An 18,276-nucleotide genomic window follows, 5' to 3' on the forward strand; every position below is an offset into this window, starting at 1 on the left:
CATCGGCGAAGCGCAGGTTACTAAGGTATTCTCCATTGACTCTTATTCCTAACTGTTCCCATTCTAGGCTTCTGAAAACCTCCTGTAAGCACGCGGTAAATAGCATTGGGGAAATTGTGTTCCCCTTCCATGGTAGCAGTTGATCCCCTGTAGATTTCTTCCAGAATGTTTATATATACTTCATCTACGCCCTGATTCCGCAGTGTTTGCATGACGGCTGATATTTCTACTGAATCAAACGCCTTCTCGTATTCTATGAAGGCTATGTACAGCGGTTGGTTATACTCTGAGCATTTCTCTATTACCTGATTGATAGTATGAATGTGGTCGATTGTTGAGTAGCCTGTTCGAAATCCTGCTTGTTCCTTTGGTTGATTGAATTCTAATGTTTTCTTTACTCTGTTAGCAATTACCTTTGTAAATAGCTTGTATAATACAGAGAGCAAGCTGATCGGCGTGTAATTGTTCAAGTCCTTGTCATCTCCTTTCTTATGTATTAAGATGATGTTAGCGTTCTTCCAAGACTCTCGTACTCTTCCCGTCAGGAGACACCTCGTAAACAGGGTGGCTAGTTTTTCTAACACAATCTGTCCTCCATCTTTCAGCAGATCTGATGTTACCTGATCCTCACCAGGAGCTTTGCCCCTTTGCATGCTCTCCAAAGCTTTTCTGACTTCTTCTATCATTACTGGTGGGGTGTAATCTGGGTTACTGCTAGTTCTTATAGTATTAAGGTCGTGGTTGTCTCGGCTACTGTACAGATCACTGTAAAATTCCTCCGCTATTTTAACTATCCTATCCATATTGGTAGTTATTTTGCCTTCTTTGTCCCATAGTGCATACATCCGACTTTTGCCTATCCCAAGTTTCCTATTCAATGCTTTGACACTTCCTCCGTTTTTCAGAGCGTGCTCAATTATCTCCATGTTATACTTTCTTACATCGCATACCTTACGTCTATTAATCAACTTCGAAAGCTCTGCCAGTTCTATTTTGTCTGTTGTACTTGACACTTTCATGATTTGACGCTTCTTAATTAGGTTCTTCGTTTCCTGGGAAAGCTTGCCAGTGTCCTGTCTAACTACCCTGCCTCCAACTTCCACTGCACACTCCGTAATGATACTCGTCAGATTATCATTTATTGTATCTACGCTAAGGTTGGTTTCCTCACTAAGAGCCGAGTACCTGTTCTGCAGCGACACTCTGAATTCCTGTACTTTCCCTCTCAGTGCAAGCTGATTGATTGGCTTCTTGCGTATCAGTTTCTGTCGTTCCTTCTTCAAGTCTAGGCGAATTCGAGACCGTACCATTCTATGGTCACTGCAAAGTACCTTGCCAATCACTTCCACATCCTGCACGATTCCAGGGTGTGCACTCATTATAAAGTCTATTTCGTTCTTATTTTCGCCATTAGGGCTCCTCCATGTCCACTTGCGGTTTTCTCGTTTTCGGTAGAAGGTATTCAAAATCCGTAAATTATTGCGTTCTGCGAATTCTACTAGTAGCTATCCTCTGGCGTTTCTAGTAGCGATGCCATAATCTCCTACTGCCTGGTCTCCAGCCTGCTTCTTCCCTACCTTTGCATTAAAGTCGCCCATCACTATAGTATACTGTGTTTTCACCTTACTCATTGCCGATTCCACGTCTTCATAGAAGCTTTCAATTGAAGCGTCATCATGGCTGGATGTAGGCGCGTAAGCCTGTACTACCTTCATCTTGTATCTTTTATTCAGTTTAATTACGATACCTACCACCCTTTCATTAATGCTATAGTATTCCTCTATGTTGCCAGCTATGTTTCTGTGAATTAGGAACCCCACTCCCAGTTCTCTTCTGTCTGCCAAGCCCCTGTAGCAAAGGACGTGCCCATTTTGTAGCACCGTATAGGCCTCATCTGTCCTCCTAACCTCACTGAGCCCTATTATATCCCATTTAACACCCTCTAGCTCCTCGAATAGTACAGCTAGACTTCCCTCAATAGAAAAGGTTCTAGCGTTAAACGTTGCCAAGTTCAGGTTCCAATGGCGGGCTGTCCGGATCCAGAGATTCTTAGCACCCTCTGCTGCGTTGCAGATCTGACCGCCGCCGTGGTCATTTGCTTCGGAGCTGCTGGGGACTGAGGGCCGTGAGTTATTTGACGTAAGCATGTGGGAGGTAGTGGCCAGATACTGCACCAGGGTGGCCAATCCTTCTCTGGTGAGGGAGTGCGTTCTCGGCGGTGTTTGCCGGTGAGGCCGCTCACCAGGCCTCTTAATGCAGTTCCATCAACACGCGGATTTTTTTTTAATCCGGTTGGGAACTGCGCGGTACCGGGATTTGAACCACGGACCTCTTGCATGTGAGGCGGATGCTCTAACCACTACGCCATCGCCGCTGCTTTTTGGGGTTCTTTAACGGGCTCCCAAATCTGGGCACACTGGCCTACACAATTTCCGCCTCCATCGGAAATGTAGTCACCGCAGCCGGGATTCAATCCCACGGCCTGCGGGTCAGCAGCCAAGTATTTTAGCCACTAGACCATCGCGACGGGGCCCACAGTGGGTGACTTCACATCAAATTGGGCCATGTGGGATTCTTTAATGTGCACCTAAATCTAAGCGAAGGAGCAGCTTGTCGCCACCGCTGGTTGATGCTTCATCTTTCATTGAACCAAAGCGAGAACGACTCCTCGCATTAGCTGTAATATCATAACCTTACAACTGGTCACCTTAGACACAGGCATATGCATTTGGCTCTGCACTACTACCTCAGTATCATGCATACAGTCTTGTCAAAGCTGATGTTAAAGAATGGTGCACACTAATCCCACTAGTCCCTTGGATCCACCAGGTGTGGCCCTTACAAGTCACAATCAAATACTCATCAATGTTGTGCAGTAACATTGTGCTATTCCACCATGAGTGACTTTTGTTCGCCTTACCATCAGGAGTTATGAGGTCTTCAATTGCGTTTTTTTGAGGGGCGGGGGGGGGGGTTAATGTCCCAAAACCACGACACTGACAGTATTGTTATGTGCCGCTTCCCTAGAAAACGAAGAAGTGAGAAGACTAGGTGGTGCCTGTCCTGGCCATCGTGGTTGTTTTTACCCACAGTACTGTTACTGTGAATATTGTAAATACACTCGTTTTCTGTCATCTCTCCGTAACATCTTTGGTGGAGGTGCTGGGCACATCAGGAGCACACAACGGAACTTCGCAGCGGGCGTATTCTTGGACAGTCCATCATGCCGAATGCACCCAGTCACGTTGTGACCCACCTCCGAGACCCAGGCCCCTTCTGCGGGACTGATAACGGTCACGTGGAGAAGTGGCCGGCCAACTGAGAGTGCAGCAGCAAGACCAATCGCTGGGATTCGACTTTGATGCTTGCAAACGTCAAGGGTAGGGCCAGTGTGTGATTTGACACACACGAGGAGAATGTAAACGTACGTAACAAAAAAAGACGTATGTAAACAAAAAAATGAAACACCTTTTCAAAAAGTCCGTTGAACGCCAACATAAAGAACTCTCGTGCCGTGCCCGAACCTCAACGGAGCCGTACATGGTTTACACACAAGATGGCTTAGTCTTGAGCAACATATACGTCGTAACACGAGGCTGTTCGCCTTTATTTTATTTGGCTGAAATTCAAATGTTGCCTATGGACACCAATGATGCCTCCTTCAACATGCCCACCCACTGAATATTCTCAATAACCTAAAGCCCATGCCGACCATACACGTCAACTTGTGTGCGTTCGGCTAACCGACTCGCAAACGGGCCAACAATTTCGTTACGAGAGCACTCATATAAACACCCGCTTTTCTCCAGGATTCCTGTGCTGTGGTCTCCAGCACGGTGTATTGGGCTTTTTACAAAGCTACTGTTCCCGCCCTCCGAACCGTACCCTGTGCACCGCCAAGTGACCGACGTGAGATAAGAAATTGAATTGTCTTTGTCCTCCTCGACTCAACCCCGTACCAACATCGTTTACGTTGTACGTCTGAAGCCATGTCATACACCGGGCTGCCACAACGCACATGTATAATAACCACCACTATACCGTCTTTCTCTGACTGCACCGAGTCAGTGCCTTCACCGCCGGAGGGTAGCGTTATGTGCCGCTCACATAGAGAGGACGAAAAAGTGAAGGACTAGGTGGTGCCTGCTCTCGCTATCTTATTTGTTTTTACCCGCATTACTGTGACTGTAAATATTGTACATACACCTGTTTTTCTGTCATCTACCAGTAATAATATCATTTATGAAACAACCGTTGGGGCACATACATATTTTTGGAGAAGGTTTTTGGGCTGTGATTCTATTTCGGGCCTTACAAGGTTTTACAGCGAATCACTGAAGTACCCTATGAGGTTCTCCCAGAAGGCACCTCAAGAAACTGCTATCAGCTTCCAGAAAGTGTAGTCGCGCACGTTTCTAGACTTTAACCATACTTTTCTTGCTCCGACTCGTCTAATTAGCAACATTACAGTGTATTGACAACTTAGCATGGTTTCTTTTATTTCACCCTCTTCATTTTGTTGTTTGCTGTTTATTCTTATTTGATACCTTGCTTGATAGCGACCGATTGAGCTATTTTGTGTTATGACACGCCGTCCCATTGTATAGTGCACTCATCCTTTTTCTTTCATTCCAATGTGCTGCATCGAGACTGCCACCGTGGCCGGGATTTCAATGACGGAACCTGCAGGTCGCCACTAGATGTGGTGGGTTGGTCCTCATTGCTGTCGGCCAACATCACTCAATGTATAAAATGGTACCAGAACACCACTTTTCTCCACCAAGTTTCCTGCAATGCCCACTTATGCGTTAACACGGCAAACAACCTGTGCTGTCAGCAATAGTATGCCCTTCTGTGAACACCACATCATCCAGTGCACCATTACATGATGGCCAACTACCGAGCCCACATTTTTAGTACCGATGTGCCACTTGAATTTTCAATTTTAGCTCAAAACAACAGCACCCTACTCTAGTCTCAAGATGGCTGAGCCTAAGTGCAGTATAGTGCTTTCTGGTCAACAGAAAGTCAAATTGACATTGCCTGTGGATGCACCATGCTGCATCTGTGTACTTTACACATATTGTCATGACAGCATCGTGTCGACAGTGTCCATTTAATATACGTGCCTACCATGCCGCTTCCACTAAAATTCTAAGAAAGACTTTGTGCTTTTTGAATCAATACTTCTTTGCAGACTAGTTACTTTCTTACTTGAAAACTCTGCTTGCAGTGCAAGCTGAAGGAAAAACGAGAAGGGGGACAGGAAAGAGTACGCTCTTTTCTGTCTCCCTTCTCATTTTTCCTTCAGCTTGCACTGCAAGCAGAGTTCATTTTGCTTTTCAAAGTTATTACCATGTCTGTTCATACATGAACTCACTAATGTATACATTCACGTACGTCTATGCTTGACGCATAAAGTTTTATCTTTGTTGTGCCATTCTCCTGTAAATACCTCAGTGTTCTCTCATGGGACAGTTTTCATGTTAATAAATTGTTATCTCATGTATTGTATATTTATTTTTGCATGGGTATAGTGGTTACAACAGTTGGCAGCTGTGATTTTAGTAAGCTTCGCCCTAATACATTCTTTTATTGAAGAAGCCTCTCACAGGAGACATCATGCAGAGTAGAACCGCATGGAGTGCACTCGACAGTTTCATAGAGAAGGGTGGCATATTATTTTCAGATCACATAATACACAGGGGGCGAAAAAAAAAAAAAAGCGGCAACCACAAACGGGCGAGGATAACTGCGAGTCTAACTTGCCTTCACCTGAACACGGGGCCGTATTGCAGTGAAGCCATGAAAAAAAAAAAACATCCGCGAAGAGCTCTCTAATAAGTTTAATTCTCTTGTCTTAAATTAGTTCGACTAAAGACAATGTCTTGAGGCTGCATGCTTTCCTTTCAGCTTCGACAGTGTGGTAGCGACGCACGACAAAGTTTCCCCGCAGGCTTTCAAGAATTTTACGATCGCACGCATGTATCACCACTACATTTCTGTCCTTGCTGCCCGAGCACAGTTCGTAGCCTTATTTAAAACGACAGTATCAGAAACGCGCTTTCAATAACCGCATGCTGACAATCAACAAAAACTCACCAAGCGGAGTGCAGTAATCTCCGGTGTGGCGTTTTTCGCAGCAGGCCTAGGTGCATCAGGCGTAGTCAGTCGACTCGGCTTCCATGCATCCTGAACGGCGCGGCTTTGCGACTCGGCAGTGAAAGGTGGGGCACACGCTTCTTTCGCGAGTATCCTACTCGGCGCAGGGCTTCCTTCCGAGCACTTAGCAACAGGCGTAGTTGGATTGCGTCCTGAATGGCGCGGCCTTTCGGCAGTGATAGGTGGGGGCACACGCTTTATTCACGAGTATCTAACTCAGCGCAGCGCATTCGGTCAGACGAGCCGCACGCTATTACTTCGCGAGCATCCGATTGCAGGGCCATATGCCTTGGCAGGGCTTCCTTCCCGCGAGCGCGACCCCCCGCTAGCTGCAGCAGCAGCCTCCGGCAACACTATGCGAAAGTGCGGGTAGCGACAGCGCGATGACCAAGTTAGGCCGGCGGAAATGCACAGCCTCCAAGAGCGCTGAGCCGCGGTGCATTGTGGGGGGCTTTATACGCTCACCTTTGTAAACTCACGCCCCGGTATTGCGTCCGCGTCGCTTCGAAAAGAGCTAAGAGTAGCGCTCCAGCGACGCTGGGATGGCCTCAAGGCCGTCGCTCGCGCTGAGAGATGGGAAACGGAGGCATGGTGTAGTCGAACCATTTTGCGGCGACACCTAGCTAGGACCCACATGCCTCTGACGTCCCTCATCGATTTAGAGGTAGGTAGTCTAGTGGCAACGCCGGACGGGGTACTTGAGGTGGCAAAGCGGTTCTACGAGAACCTTTACGCCGAGCCAACTCTGCCCTCGGCCGACTTTCCGTTCGTAAAAAACGATCAGGTATTCGAGCTCTGCGACTCCCCCGTCGTGGAGGAGGAGCTCCACGCGGCCTTAGTGACTATGAAGGGTAATCGTAGCCCGCCACAGACGGTTTGACGGTGGAATTTTACGTCAAACTGTGGGAAGTGCTCGGGAAGCCTTTCACCGCTCTGGTGAATAGGCTGCTGCGTGAACGGACGCAGTCAACGACTCAGAGGAAGGGGCTGATCACTCTCTTTTGTAAGGACGAGACGAGACGCACCGACCTTCGGGCGTGGCGCCCTATCACACTTCTCAACTGCGACTACAAGCTCATAGCCAAATGCCTGTCTGTTAGGCTCACTCCAGTACTCAGTACTGTGTTGGGACCATACCCGGCATGCTGCGTTAAAGGACGATCCTGCCAATTACACGGCTTCGCGATTAGAGACTTGATTGAATGGGCGAATGCACGGGACGTCCCGGGTATTCTATGCTCATTCGATCAGGAAAAGGCGTTCAATAGAATAAGCCATCACTTCATCTTCCAATTTTTAAACGAAGCAGGATTTAGTGACAGGTTCGTTAGCATGATTAGAGCTCTGTATTCTCGGCCGACGTCTGTTGTCATCATCCAGGATCGCGTCTCGGAGTCGTTCGACGTGTGCAGGGGGGTCAGGCAGGGCGACCCGCTCTCGCCTGCCCTGTACGTGCTCGCGTTCGAACCGCTTCTGCAGAAACTGACTGGCGACAGCCGACTTTGTCAGTTCCCCCTTCCACTGGGCGCCCCTCCTGTCGCACTGTTTGCCTACGCGGATGACTTGTCTATCATAGTCCAAAACGAGGCAACCCTTTGCACCGTCTTGGAGGTTTTAGACGAGTACTGCGAGGCGAGCGGCGCACGCGTTAATTGGTCGAAAAGGGCAGTAATGTACTTAAACTCAGCTCCAAGGTGCGCGCAGCCCGTACACGGCTTACCCTTGAAGGTGAGGCTGCGCATCATAGGTTTCCACTTCGAACCGGGAGGCCTGACTCCTGAAAACTGGCGGATAGCGGAAGACAAGGTTGAAGCCAGAATCCAGGATTTCGGCAAACTCTCTTGTCCGCTGACTGCAAGGGTAACGATTGCAAGATCGTTGCTCTTCTCAATTTTAACCTACGTCGCTAGTGTTATGCCGGTCGCGAGTCGAACCAAGAATCGCTTGGAAAAGACTCTCTTCGATTTTCTATGGAGTGATTCATGTGTGTATGTGGGGCACCTGGTCCTGAAGCTGCTCAGAGATCGGGGAGGACTCGGAGTCCCCGACCTGAGGCTCATGGCCAGAGCGCTTCACGTCAGATGGACCTGTGTAGTGTTATACCCCTGTCACACGGGCACCCGTGAAGACCGTTTAACTCCCTCGTCTTTACGACAACGAAGATGCGGTTGGTGTCACACGGCCTCCCTTACGCAAACGAAGGTGAACGGAGCATTTCGCAAAGGACGTTCAACGATCTCTCTTCGCAGCGAAACGAGGTACTCTCGTCCTCAGCAGTCTAGAGGTCAGAGAAAAATTTCGAGCACTAAGTGGCCGCAGTGAAAGAATAATACATTTTAGCAACATTAAACGTTCTTTCGTTGTAGTACTCATTCACAACGCGTGTTTGTTTACAATATTTACGCCCGCCACAGTTCACTTACTCTCAACACCGATGCCCTACACACCGTGCCTCGCGACTCGCCAGTCGGGTCGGCCGGCGCCAGCCGATCAACGTCATTACTAGCGCAATATCGCACCACTTCCTCACGTCGTCCGCTGTGTCACTCATGGCTGACGAACACAAAATGTGCGCTCACGAGGCAAGGAAGCATAAGAACTTTCGTACCGAGCATGTACACAGGTAACAAAACAACTAAAAGCACAATGTGGCCAGCGTCACTAGCAGCATTGCTACATTTAGCAAATGCGTTTGTATTTGAAATTATTTTTAATGGTTTGTTAGTCGCATACCTATACTTTATAGTGCTTTTTTGTAAAAACCGCATAACGAGGATTTACAAAAAAATCAATAGGGATCAAATTAGAATACTTTTCCGAAAATCAAACAACGCCAGCTGAGCCCCCTCGCGGCAACTGTTACAACCTTGTCATTGCCGTGTGACACTGCCACAACTCCTTCTCCGTCGAACCCCTAGGGGAGATTTACGTTGACGGTGTTCAACGGAGTTTGATGGTGGCCGTGTGACAGGGGTATTATAGGTTCGCATATTGCCTGGAAACGCCCCAAAAAAGTTTTTGCCCCCCCCCCCCTTTTTTTCACTGTTGTGTGCTTCTTCAGTTGTTTGTAGGCGTCTGTGGTGTCCTGTCTTCCATTTTTGGTTCGTGTTCACACTCTGTCTTGAATGACTCATGCGCACTTAGAGATAACAAAAAAAAAAGAGCTGACATCCCTGGATCATTGTAAAAAACAGACGTGAAATAGAGTGCAAGTCAGAAATTATCTATGTACGTTCGTCATAAGTTTTCTGATATTGCGTAGTTTGTCTTGTGTCCTTTCATAATTTATTGTTATACTGCTTTAGTAATGCTGTGAAAGTTTGACCTCAATGCCTGTATTTTTTTTTGTTCTGCTGCCAACTTGCTTGCTGCTCCACTAGAAGTTTTACCAAAGAGGGACAACAAGCAGTGATTCGTTTCCCTAGGTCGGAGGGTGTCAAAGGTTCAGACATTCATTGCATAGTATCATCGAAATATGTGAGAAGTGCACGATCACGTAAAACTGCGTTTTGAAGGATCAAGAATTCTCAATTTGCCACAAACGCCGAGGTTTGTTCTCAGAGAAAGTTTTGTTCTGGCATGACAATGCACTGCAAAACAGCTCATCAGAATAATGAATTCATGCTTGCTATTACTTTTCTCCAAGTTTTTTTTTTCGACTACGTTATACAGCAGCAATCGGTATCACCATATTTTGCACTTTGCGCATTTCAGTGACGAAGTGCACAGTGTGCTGTTCTGCATGTTGTACTGCAAAATACAAATATAAACAAAACACAGCCAGTGCCGTAATATTGCACAGCTCTGTTGTGCAGGATTAAGATTGCCGTGGTAGGTTTTTTGATCCCTCACGAAATTCTGTGGGGTCAGACACGGTACTCGGCGATTTTTCGTAACAATATTGGCATAGGTTAAAAAAAATAATATGAAGCCCGACCAGCTCAAGTCCATAATTAGCCTGTATATACATTTTTTTTTAGTTTTCTGGGTTACTGACGCTCCCAATCACAAGCCAGTTGTTAATTCGGACAGAGAATAAATAGCAAGGCGGCAACTTGCGAAAAGACAAACTTGTTAGAGGCCATTTTCTACATAAATATCGGTGGTCAGATACACAAAGTAAAATGTTCAGTTATGCCTTTACTCCACGCAGCGCGCCCAAAATACCATAGTAATATCTTGTTTTTCCGCAATGAAAGCAATATAACTCGCCTACCTACATCGATGGATGGAAGAGCTTTATTTTTAGTCCTAAGAAACGCGACTAGCGCCCACCAACATGACGCGCCATATTTGATGATGATGATTGATTCGTGGTGTTGAACGTCCCAAAACCACCATATGATTATAGAGAGACGTCGTAGTGCAGGGCTCCAGAAATTTTGACCATCGGGCGTTCTATAACGGGCACCCAAATCTGAGCACGCGGACCTACAGCATTTTCGCCTCCATCGAAAATGCAGACGCCGCAGTCGAGATTCAACCCCGCGACCTGTGGGGCGTGGGATTGCCACTATACCACCACGGCGGGGAGCGCCATATTTGGCACGAACCTGTTTCGTAGGTATACAGTCATCACAAATATGAAAACATTTGCATACGTTCTTGTTCATCAATTTTATGAGAAAAGTCGAGGAAATTATTTTTCCAGTGAATTTTTCACAATTCATGCTACAGAGAGTTAATACGGGTACTTGATGCTGCTTTAGTAAAAGATGTACAAATAAATAAATGTGTGCTGTTTTGCATGCTGTTGGATGTCGTTATGGTTATTTGTTTTTCACTTCATTTGCGCAGATGCGATGGTTTCTATCTATTTCATGAATAGATGTTGCTTTGGAGCTATTTCGCGTGTTATTCATTCATTTTTTAGTGTTCTGTATCACCAACTCTTCAGTTCTGCATGACACTCATGCTAGGAATATTTTTCATCACTAACTATCTAATTAACTAACTACCTAACTGACTAACTAACTAGCCAAGGCCATGTATCCAAAGATTCAACATTAGTCAGAAGAGCGTATATTCGCTTAATAATAATGACATCGGCGAAAAAGTAAAAACAAACAAACTTGGGTAGCTTCGTATAACTCCTAAAGGACTCCCTACCCCTACGTCAATCTGAACAAAGCATTGTCGCAATCTTCGCCCCTCCAAAAAAGGGGGGGGAAAGTTTAAATGAAAAAAGACTAATATTCTAGACGTATTTTTTTTAATGCGTCATTCTAAAGCGGTCGTTGCAATGTACGCAGCGGCTCTAAAACTTTAATATCCATTACTGATTTTCACTACAACATATAAGTGGACAAATATTGTCCACACGTTCGCTTTCTGCACAGAGGCCGACGGTAGAAAGAAAGTAAGCCGGCTAGTGCCCTAGTATCCGCACGCGACTGCAGATGGGCAGCACGCTGACCTTTGACGACGTTATGTGCCGGCTCACTCAAGGCGAAGAACTGCACGTTTCCCCCAGCGGCCGCGGCGCGTCGCCAGCTTCCTCTCGCCGTCGCGGCCACGACGCGAGGGCTTCCCCTCCTCACCCGAGCGTCGTCTGCCTCTCCCAGCGGGGCTAGCCCAACCTGTCCCCAGCGGAGTGCAAGGCATCAGGCAGCAGCAGAAGCGCGTCGAGCCGGTCGACGTGTGGCAGCGGCGGGAGTATCGAGAGCGTGCTGCGTGAAGATATTGTTGGGGCGGTGGTGCGCGCGCGAAGCAAGCGGCGGTGCTCGTTGGTGTGTTGACGTGCCATGTGATCGGTGCTGCAATGGCCCCGCGATTGGAGGACAGGCGCCGCTGCCTGCTGCTGGGCAACTGCCTGGTGGTGGTGTGTCGCCGGGTGGGCAGCGACGACGACCAGGATGAGGCGTCGGCCCAGGACAGGGCAGGCCCGCCCGGCTGGTCCCTATTCCGCGGTTTCGTCCACGAAAATGCGCAATGCTTCTGGAACCAGTGCCTGGTGCAAAGCGTCGCCTGCCTGGAATATCGCGGCTACCTGATCCCTTCGACCATCTTCGTGTCCGGCAACGAGTACACACTCGAAGTGGTGCGCTCCGCCTGGTCCCGCCGGGTGCTGCGTCCGCCGGTCGGATACGAGATACAGAAACTCGGTGAGTCGCCAGCAGCTCCAGTTGGCGTAGGCGTTTCTTTTTTTTCGTTTTTTTTGCTTTTGCTGCTGTTTCGATCTTAAAGAATGTGTTGGACATGAGAGGCTCAATCGCCGTTGCAACCTGTGTGGCCCCAACGGCTATCGAAGCTCTCTGCTTGTGTAGTTTTTAGTGTGTCGCTGCACAACACTTACCGGTTATGCGTGTCTCCAAGATGCTCAGCCACAGGGACAAAGATTTTTTTTTCTGACACAGCTGCCTCGAGCGTCCGTGTGTCTTGCCCGCCATTCAGTGACGTGCATGCATGATGTACTGTGCATGCAGTACTTGAAGTTTTGAGCTCGTGTGGAAGTTTTGGCATCCATATTCTTTGTATTTGCTCTGTCATGTAACGTACTGGTTGAACACTGCCACTTCTGCGCATATCACCTTAGTTATTCGGAACCAAATGAAAACAAGACGGTAGTTTTAGATTTAGTCTCTTCACCATCACATATAGAGATAGTGAGCGCTGACATACATCGCGAGCGTTGAGCCCGCATGAGTTATGAGACGCGATAGCCACTGATATAACACATGTCTACGTGCATGACGTTCACTTTTCTAACTTATCGAAATATTTCTAAAGGGCTTTTTAGATTATAACAGCTGATATTTAAGTATTTAACTCAGTTTCCTTTTTTATTTAGTTTAGTGAGATCGCAAGCTCTGTAGCGGTGCTGCTGTTCAAGCAAAATCAAATGATCACAAAATACTGGTCGTGGAGGTGATGCGGACGTTGACGACGGATAGAAGTTATCAATGCTACTTTAGGCTTTTGAGTGAGTTATTTGGCATCACGCGTCGAACGACGCCGCAGTGAACCGCGCAGTGATGCCCACCCAAAATTCAGTTCACTCCGTTCGCAATCGTCTTTTCTGGTAAAGTCTCGCTTTAGGCACAATAATTGAAGCAGTAATGAAACCGATTAGAGAGATCTTCGTCTTTGCAAAGGGAACACTTTAAGTTGGCTTCACACGGACGCCTCCTTAAAGAAGCTCGATTTAGGGCACATTTGTGGACTACGCCCAGAAAAGGTATTCTGTGATACAGGGTTCGCCTTAAGACCTGCCGCAAGGTTTACAGAACAAGACCTGCAAAAAAAAAAAAAAAAAAAAAACCTTGTCTACCGTATCGCTATATGCTTTTTTGTGTCAACTTCGCCTTTTTTCAATATATGCGGCTAACAAAGCATAGATTTAGTTCTATATCGCACATCTAGACCAGACGAAGAGACCTTACTGAACGGCTTGCATGTCAACTTCGCCTACGCGCTCGGCTCAGGAGCACGCAGATGTCGAACGTGCATGTACGCGGTGATTTGCGAGTACCTGTTTTGATTCTTTGCTCCAGTGTGCCGCGGAAGGAAGTGTGTAGAAGCGCACCTTGAAGAACTGGCTTTTATCTGCACCCCGCGAGGTCAAATGCGCGGAGTGCGACGAATACACTATGTCATTACCGCGTGCTGGAAACGGCCGAATAGCCGTATTATACGCTCTTTTTCGGTTAATTCAGGCGTGTGTGTACCTGTCAGGCCGTGAGCTAATGTGTGTGAGCTTGAATGTGACAGGTTTGTTGTTCGTCGTAGGGGGCTTGTGATGAGTCATGCAGCTGCAATGACAATGTCGCCGTGAACACTGTTGGTCGTTGCATCGCGGAGAGGATGACATGCTACTTCAGACTGATGAAAGGGATGTGGTTATATACCATATATGCTATATGGTATGAACGCCCGAGACAAACTTTCGATGACAATGCCTTCAGTACAGTATTGTGGCTCACATAGACCAATGTTCACCATTGCTTGTGCAGTTCAGTCTTTGTACACGTATTTATTATCTTTCGGTTGAGCGTTTTGTGGGGGAACACAGCGAAATAAAATCCCAGGCAAGCCCCAAGACTGTTTGAAATATCAGTGCAATAATTTTTTTTCTTTCATTTCACATGTCCCCTCTGTACCTAAAACCATACACTCACCAGGTGGTAAAGTGAGCTATACACCGTCAGCGAGATTCAGCGGGAGCCGTGTCGCCATAATGTATACAGTCTGGCTTTGCGTTATTATCGTAGTCCTTTCCCTGCGTTAGGGCTATGTGTCCGAGCATAAGGCGCTGATTTTGTACGTGGGCCTTATTTTCATTCTTTACCTTTATGTATTGCTGCTCGCAACACGTGAACGTTAGACGCTCCTTAAAAGAGGGGAGCTGTGGAAGGATTGCAACGGCCTCTTTCCGGCCGCAATGTAAAGACTGAGCACGAAAAATTGTGCTTGCAGTTAAATCGTTCCGCAGACTAGACGTACGTTTCCGATATCACCCCGTTCCCTCCAAACACATGCACCAACTGTGCAGCCCTATAACGCAGAGTCCAAACTGCGTCTTAAGTTCGGGTTTCACACAACTGGGAACAAACACTGTGCGGAGAGTCGATCGGCTATACTTCCGTCTTTACCGTGCTATCCGTAATCGTACAGTCAGCCCCATAGAGTATACAATGTATAGAAGAATGAGAATTCCAGATTGTTCCGGTAATCGAAAACCCTTCGGTGGGAACGAAAGAAAAGAACGCCCTCCACCAGAAACGTCCCGCTCGCGGCGCACTCGTGGTACAGTGGTCCGTGCTCCGCTGGAAAAGACGCGCGGCACGGTTCGTTGAACGCGAACCGCGCGTGTGTACGTTCGCGGTGTGCCGGGGTGGGTCCAACTCACTTGACGGTCAGAGCGCACAGCCGGGACAAGCTGCTTTCGTGTGCGGGCCGTGAATGGATGCTGATGTGAAAGGCAAGCGTCAGCAGCGTACAACACTTGCGGGGACTGCGAAGCGTTGACTAATTCGTTGTTCCCAAGAACGTTTGCTGTGCTCAAAGCCGATAACAATGCCTCTTCGAGCGTACGAGAGAAGCTGCGCTGAGTGTGAAATTCCGCAGTGTGTGTGTGTTGCTTGTTTGGCGTGAACAAGCAGCATGACCCGCAATTTCTGCCTTGTTTTCGAAGTGCGGGTATACTTGTAACAAGCTCCAAAGCCTCGCTTCTTTCACGCTATTAATTGTGCTCTGTGTATACACGTGACAATAGGTGGTGCTTCGCTCCAAACACCGTCGTCGCGGAAGCTTGGTAACGCGGTCGCGCGGCACACTTACGAGGCGGTCTATTGCAGAGGCGCGGCGGTTGCTTGTCCAGGCGCGTATTTAGGACCGTCGCGGTCACCACAGCGACGCCAACAGCCGCGCCAGCAAGATGTGGCCCAGATGCACTCTCGCTCGCAGCGGGGTGTTGCTGCCTTCTCGCGAAGCGAAAAATAGTGCCGTTTAACTGCTCCACCGTCCCCCGTACCTGCAGCGAGTTACTTTTCACGGCCGCGTTTTTAACTGGTCATCTATCTCGCTTAAGATATCCGAAGGCGGTCGTATTCGCGGATGCGCATTCTCGAAAACATCACGCACTTCTACGAGGTGTGACCCAGAATTTATACGGGAGCGCCATGCCAGTGATATGCTCGACGTGCTTAATCATCGCGAGTGCAGCATATATAGCAAGTCACATTACAGAATACACTTATCTGTGTTTCGGTGTCGAACGCTCGATATCTCCAAAAGTAGCATGTGATAGTTTAATGTTTTGGGGAAACAAGCGCTGTCGAATAAATTGGAAACAATATATACGCTTGTTCATAACTTCAGTGAAGTTTGGGTCCTGTCAGAAAAAAGAAGCAATACATAAAACAATAATCCCGAGCTGCGCGTGATGCGCTTGAGGCACTCCACCCATTTAACTAATGCGACAGTTGCTCCTCGTACACTTGCGTACTTGTGTCGTTATACGTACTTTAAACTTGTAGCAATGGAAGTGTTAACCAGCTTCCACTCACGACTATCACAGCCGCATCCTTTCGAGCACAGGTGATTCTATACTTAGGGCAGTTCATCTTGAAGAAGCAATGAAACAGGACAGTAAGGGTAGATCATTTGTGCGTTCATTGGCCACGACTCATAAATGTATAGCTTGTGTAGCGACGCGAAACATAGGTTATACTGATTTTATAATCTGTCAACTGCAGCTTCACCATTTGTAGCAATCGAAGTCCCGCACTTACACGTGCATTATAGTTTGCTCGCAGCCTTCTGGTGCTGAAAAATTATGCGGAGCTTAGTTACCACAAGTGGATATAGTCATTTGTTGGGCGAAGCCTTGATGGCCTGTCGCTTTCGCTTCCTCATTGTTTTCGTCAGCAGTGGCGCTCTGCGTACCAAACCAAGCGCTACTAATTTCGTTCTTGTCGTGGTACTATACATGCCCTTGAAAAGACACCACGTCACGTCCTATACGCTTCCAAAGCTACGTAGAGTGGCTCTATACTGCTCTTATCGTAAGTGGGAATACCCGCAGAGCTCCTTTCGCCACAACACTGCCGCCCCCGCTTCCGTGCACGCGCATATGTTCTGGGCTTGCATCTGTGGTGTGTCACAGTGTGACAAACGCTGACTAGCAGTGCTCCGGGCAGAATGAGGTGAGAAACTCCGGCGAGAGACTTCGCAGGCAGCGTCTATCCCCGGTAACGCATAAGCCGGCCGCGCGAGCGTCGCGCGCCACCTTCAGTTTGGGTTCCCTCATGCGGGGTGTACTTTCGGCTCGTTCTATACCCGGGCCCACCCGCGCGCACGCTTCGTAAATATACCAGCAGCGTTCGTAGCTCTTGAACACGTGACCTCTAGGAGCCACCCGGCCGTTATAAATGGTAGAAGGTTAATTGGAAGTGCCCATTACACCTCTCTGGGTGACTAGGCCAGTCTTGCGGCTGCCAGAGAATTATGGCAGGGTCTGTGAGGCCAATTAAGGATACGCTGGTCCGAAAACTGTCTCTGCGTTAACCTTGTGCACGAATTTTTTCCCCTTTATACTCGCTACGTGAAGGCACCTGCGCACTACGAAAATAACTGCTCACAGAGGCCTGGCCATTTATAGGCCAGTCAACTATTTGCCAACGTCGTTGGGCGGCGCACGCCTGCTACTGTGCTATAGAGTTCTACACCTCCGACGTGTATAAACCTCTTAACCTCAAGTAAGCGCCTTCGAGCGGCTCATTGTGATGTCTGTAATTGACATTTAATTGTAAAATTGTCGTCCTCCCGAATGCCGCATTCACAGGCTTCCTTCGCGTTTCGGTGGCGGCGTGATTTTAGCGGCCTGCATTTACACTGAATCGGAGCACTCTACGTGCCTCCCGCGGCCAGCGTTCATTGTTCGGTCGTGGCGCCACTGCAGTATCTGCTGAAGGGACGGCACAAAACAACGCAGCTATCACGGACCCACAAAGGGAGTCGCTAATCAGGTGCTACTAAAGCAATCGCTTCTTTCAGTGTGGCAACTTATTCTTACCAGCCGAGCTCTCCGTATACATTCAGGTATACCTCCCTGCAAGAGAAGGCGTAGAGTGGAGCAATGCATCTGAACGGACAAACATACTTTGTGCGCGGCCTCCCATATATTCAATCGTTGCACTCCAGTCATGCCCCTTTTCGCCTTTTTAGCTCACTTCTTTCTGACACCACTTCAGGTTGGTATACTGAGAGGCGATGCAGAGGTAGGGGTCCTCTGGCCTTTCTTATTTTAGAAGTACAAATGCCGTCTCTCGGGATTTTCTCATAGTTTCCTACGTGAAATCACAGGCTACGGTATACGCAAGTTTCTCACATGTGCGCCATGACAGATAGGTGTATAGTGAGCTATAGAGTGCTATATAGTTACCTGTACACCTTATATAGCAACAACTGGAATGCAAAAGACTAGGCTTGGTGTCGTCGTGTTATTGTTTAGAACTTCAGAACAGCGCCCGCAGCTGCGCGAAGAAGGAGAGCAAACATCTTCAACGAAGGAACAGTGCGAAAGGAACGCAGACAATCATCGAAACGACAAAACACAATCCTTGCGTTTGTAGTTTACTTGCTTGTCGGCGTCCCTTTCGCATGCTTTATTAT

At 47.9% G+C, this 18,276-nt stretch overlaps 1 protein-coding gene across 1 annotated transcript in view; it reads left to right on the forward strand.

Annotated features, from left to right (window-relative positions):
- The first annotated feature begins 11,749 nt into the window (after positions 1–11,749).
- Positions 11,750–18,276, forward strand: part of ko (Stork-head domain-containing protein knockout) — a 370,856-nt gene continuing 364,329 nt past the window's right edge. Inside the window, exon 1 of the mRNA XM_075879081.1 lies at positions 11,750–12,266. Coding sequence (XP_075735196.1) covers positions 11,924–12,266 — 343 coding nt within the window. The 5' untranslated portion in view covers positions 11,750–11,923. The remainder of the gene's footprint in view (positions 12,267–18,276) is intronic.

This window comes from Rhipicephalus microplus, chromosome X (genome assembly GCF_043290135.1).
Source record: "Rhipicephalus microplus isolate Deutch F79 chromosome X, USDA_Rmic, whole genome shotgun sequence".
Taxonomy (NCBI): domain Eukaryota; kingdom Metazoa; phylum Arthropoda; class Arachnida; order Ixodida; family Ixodidae; genus Rhipicephalus; species Rhipicephalus microplus.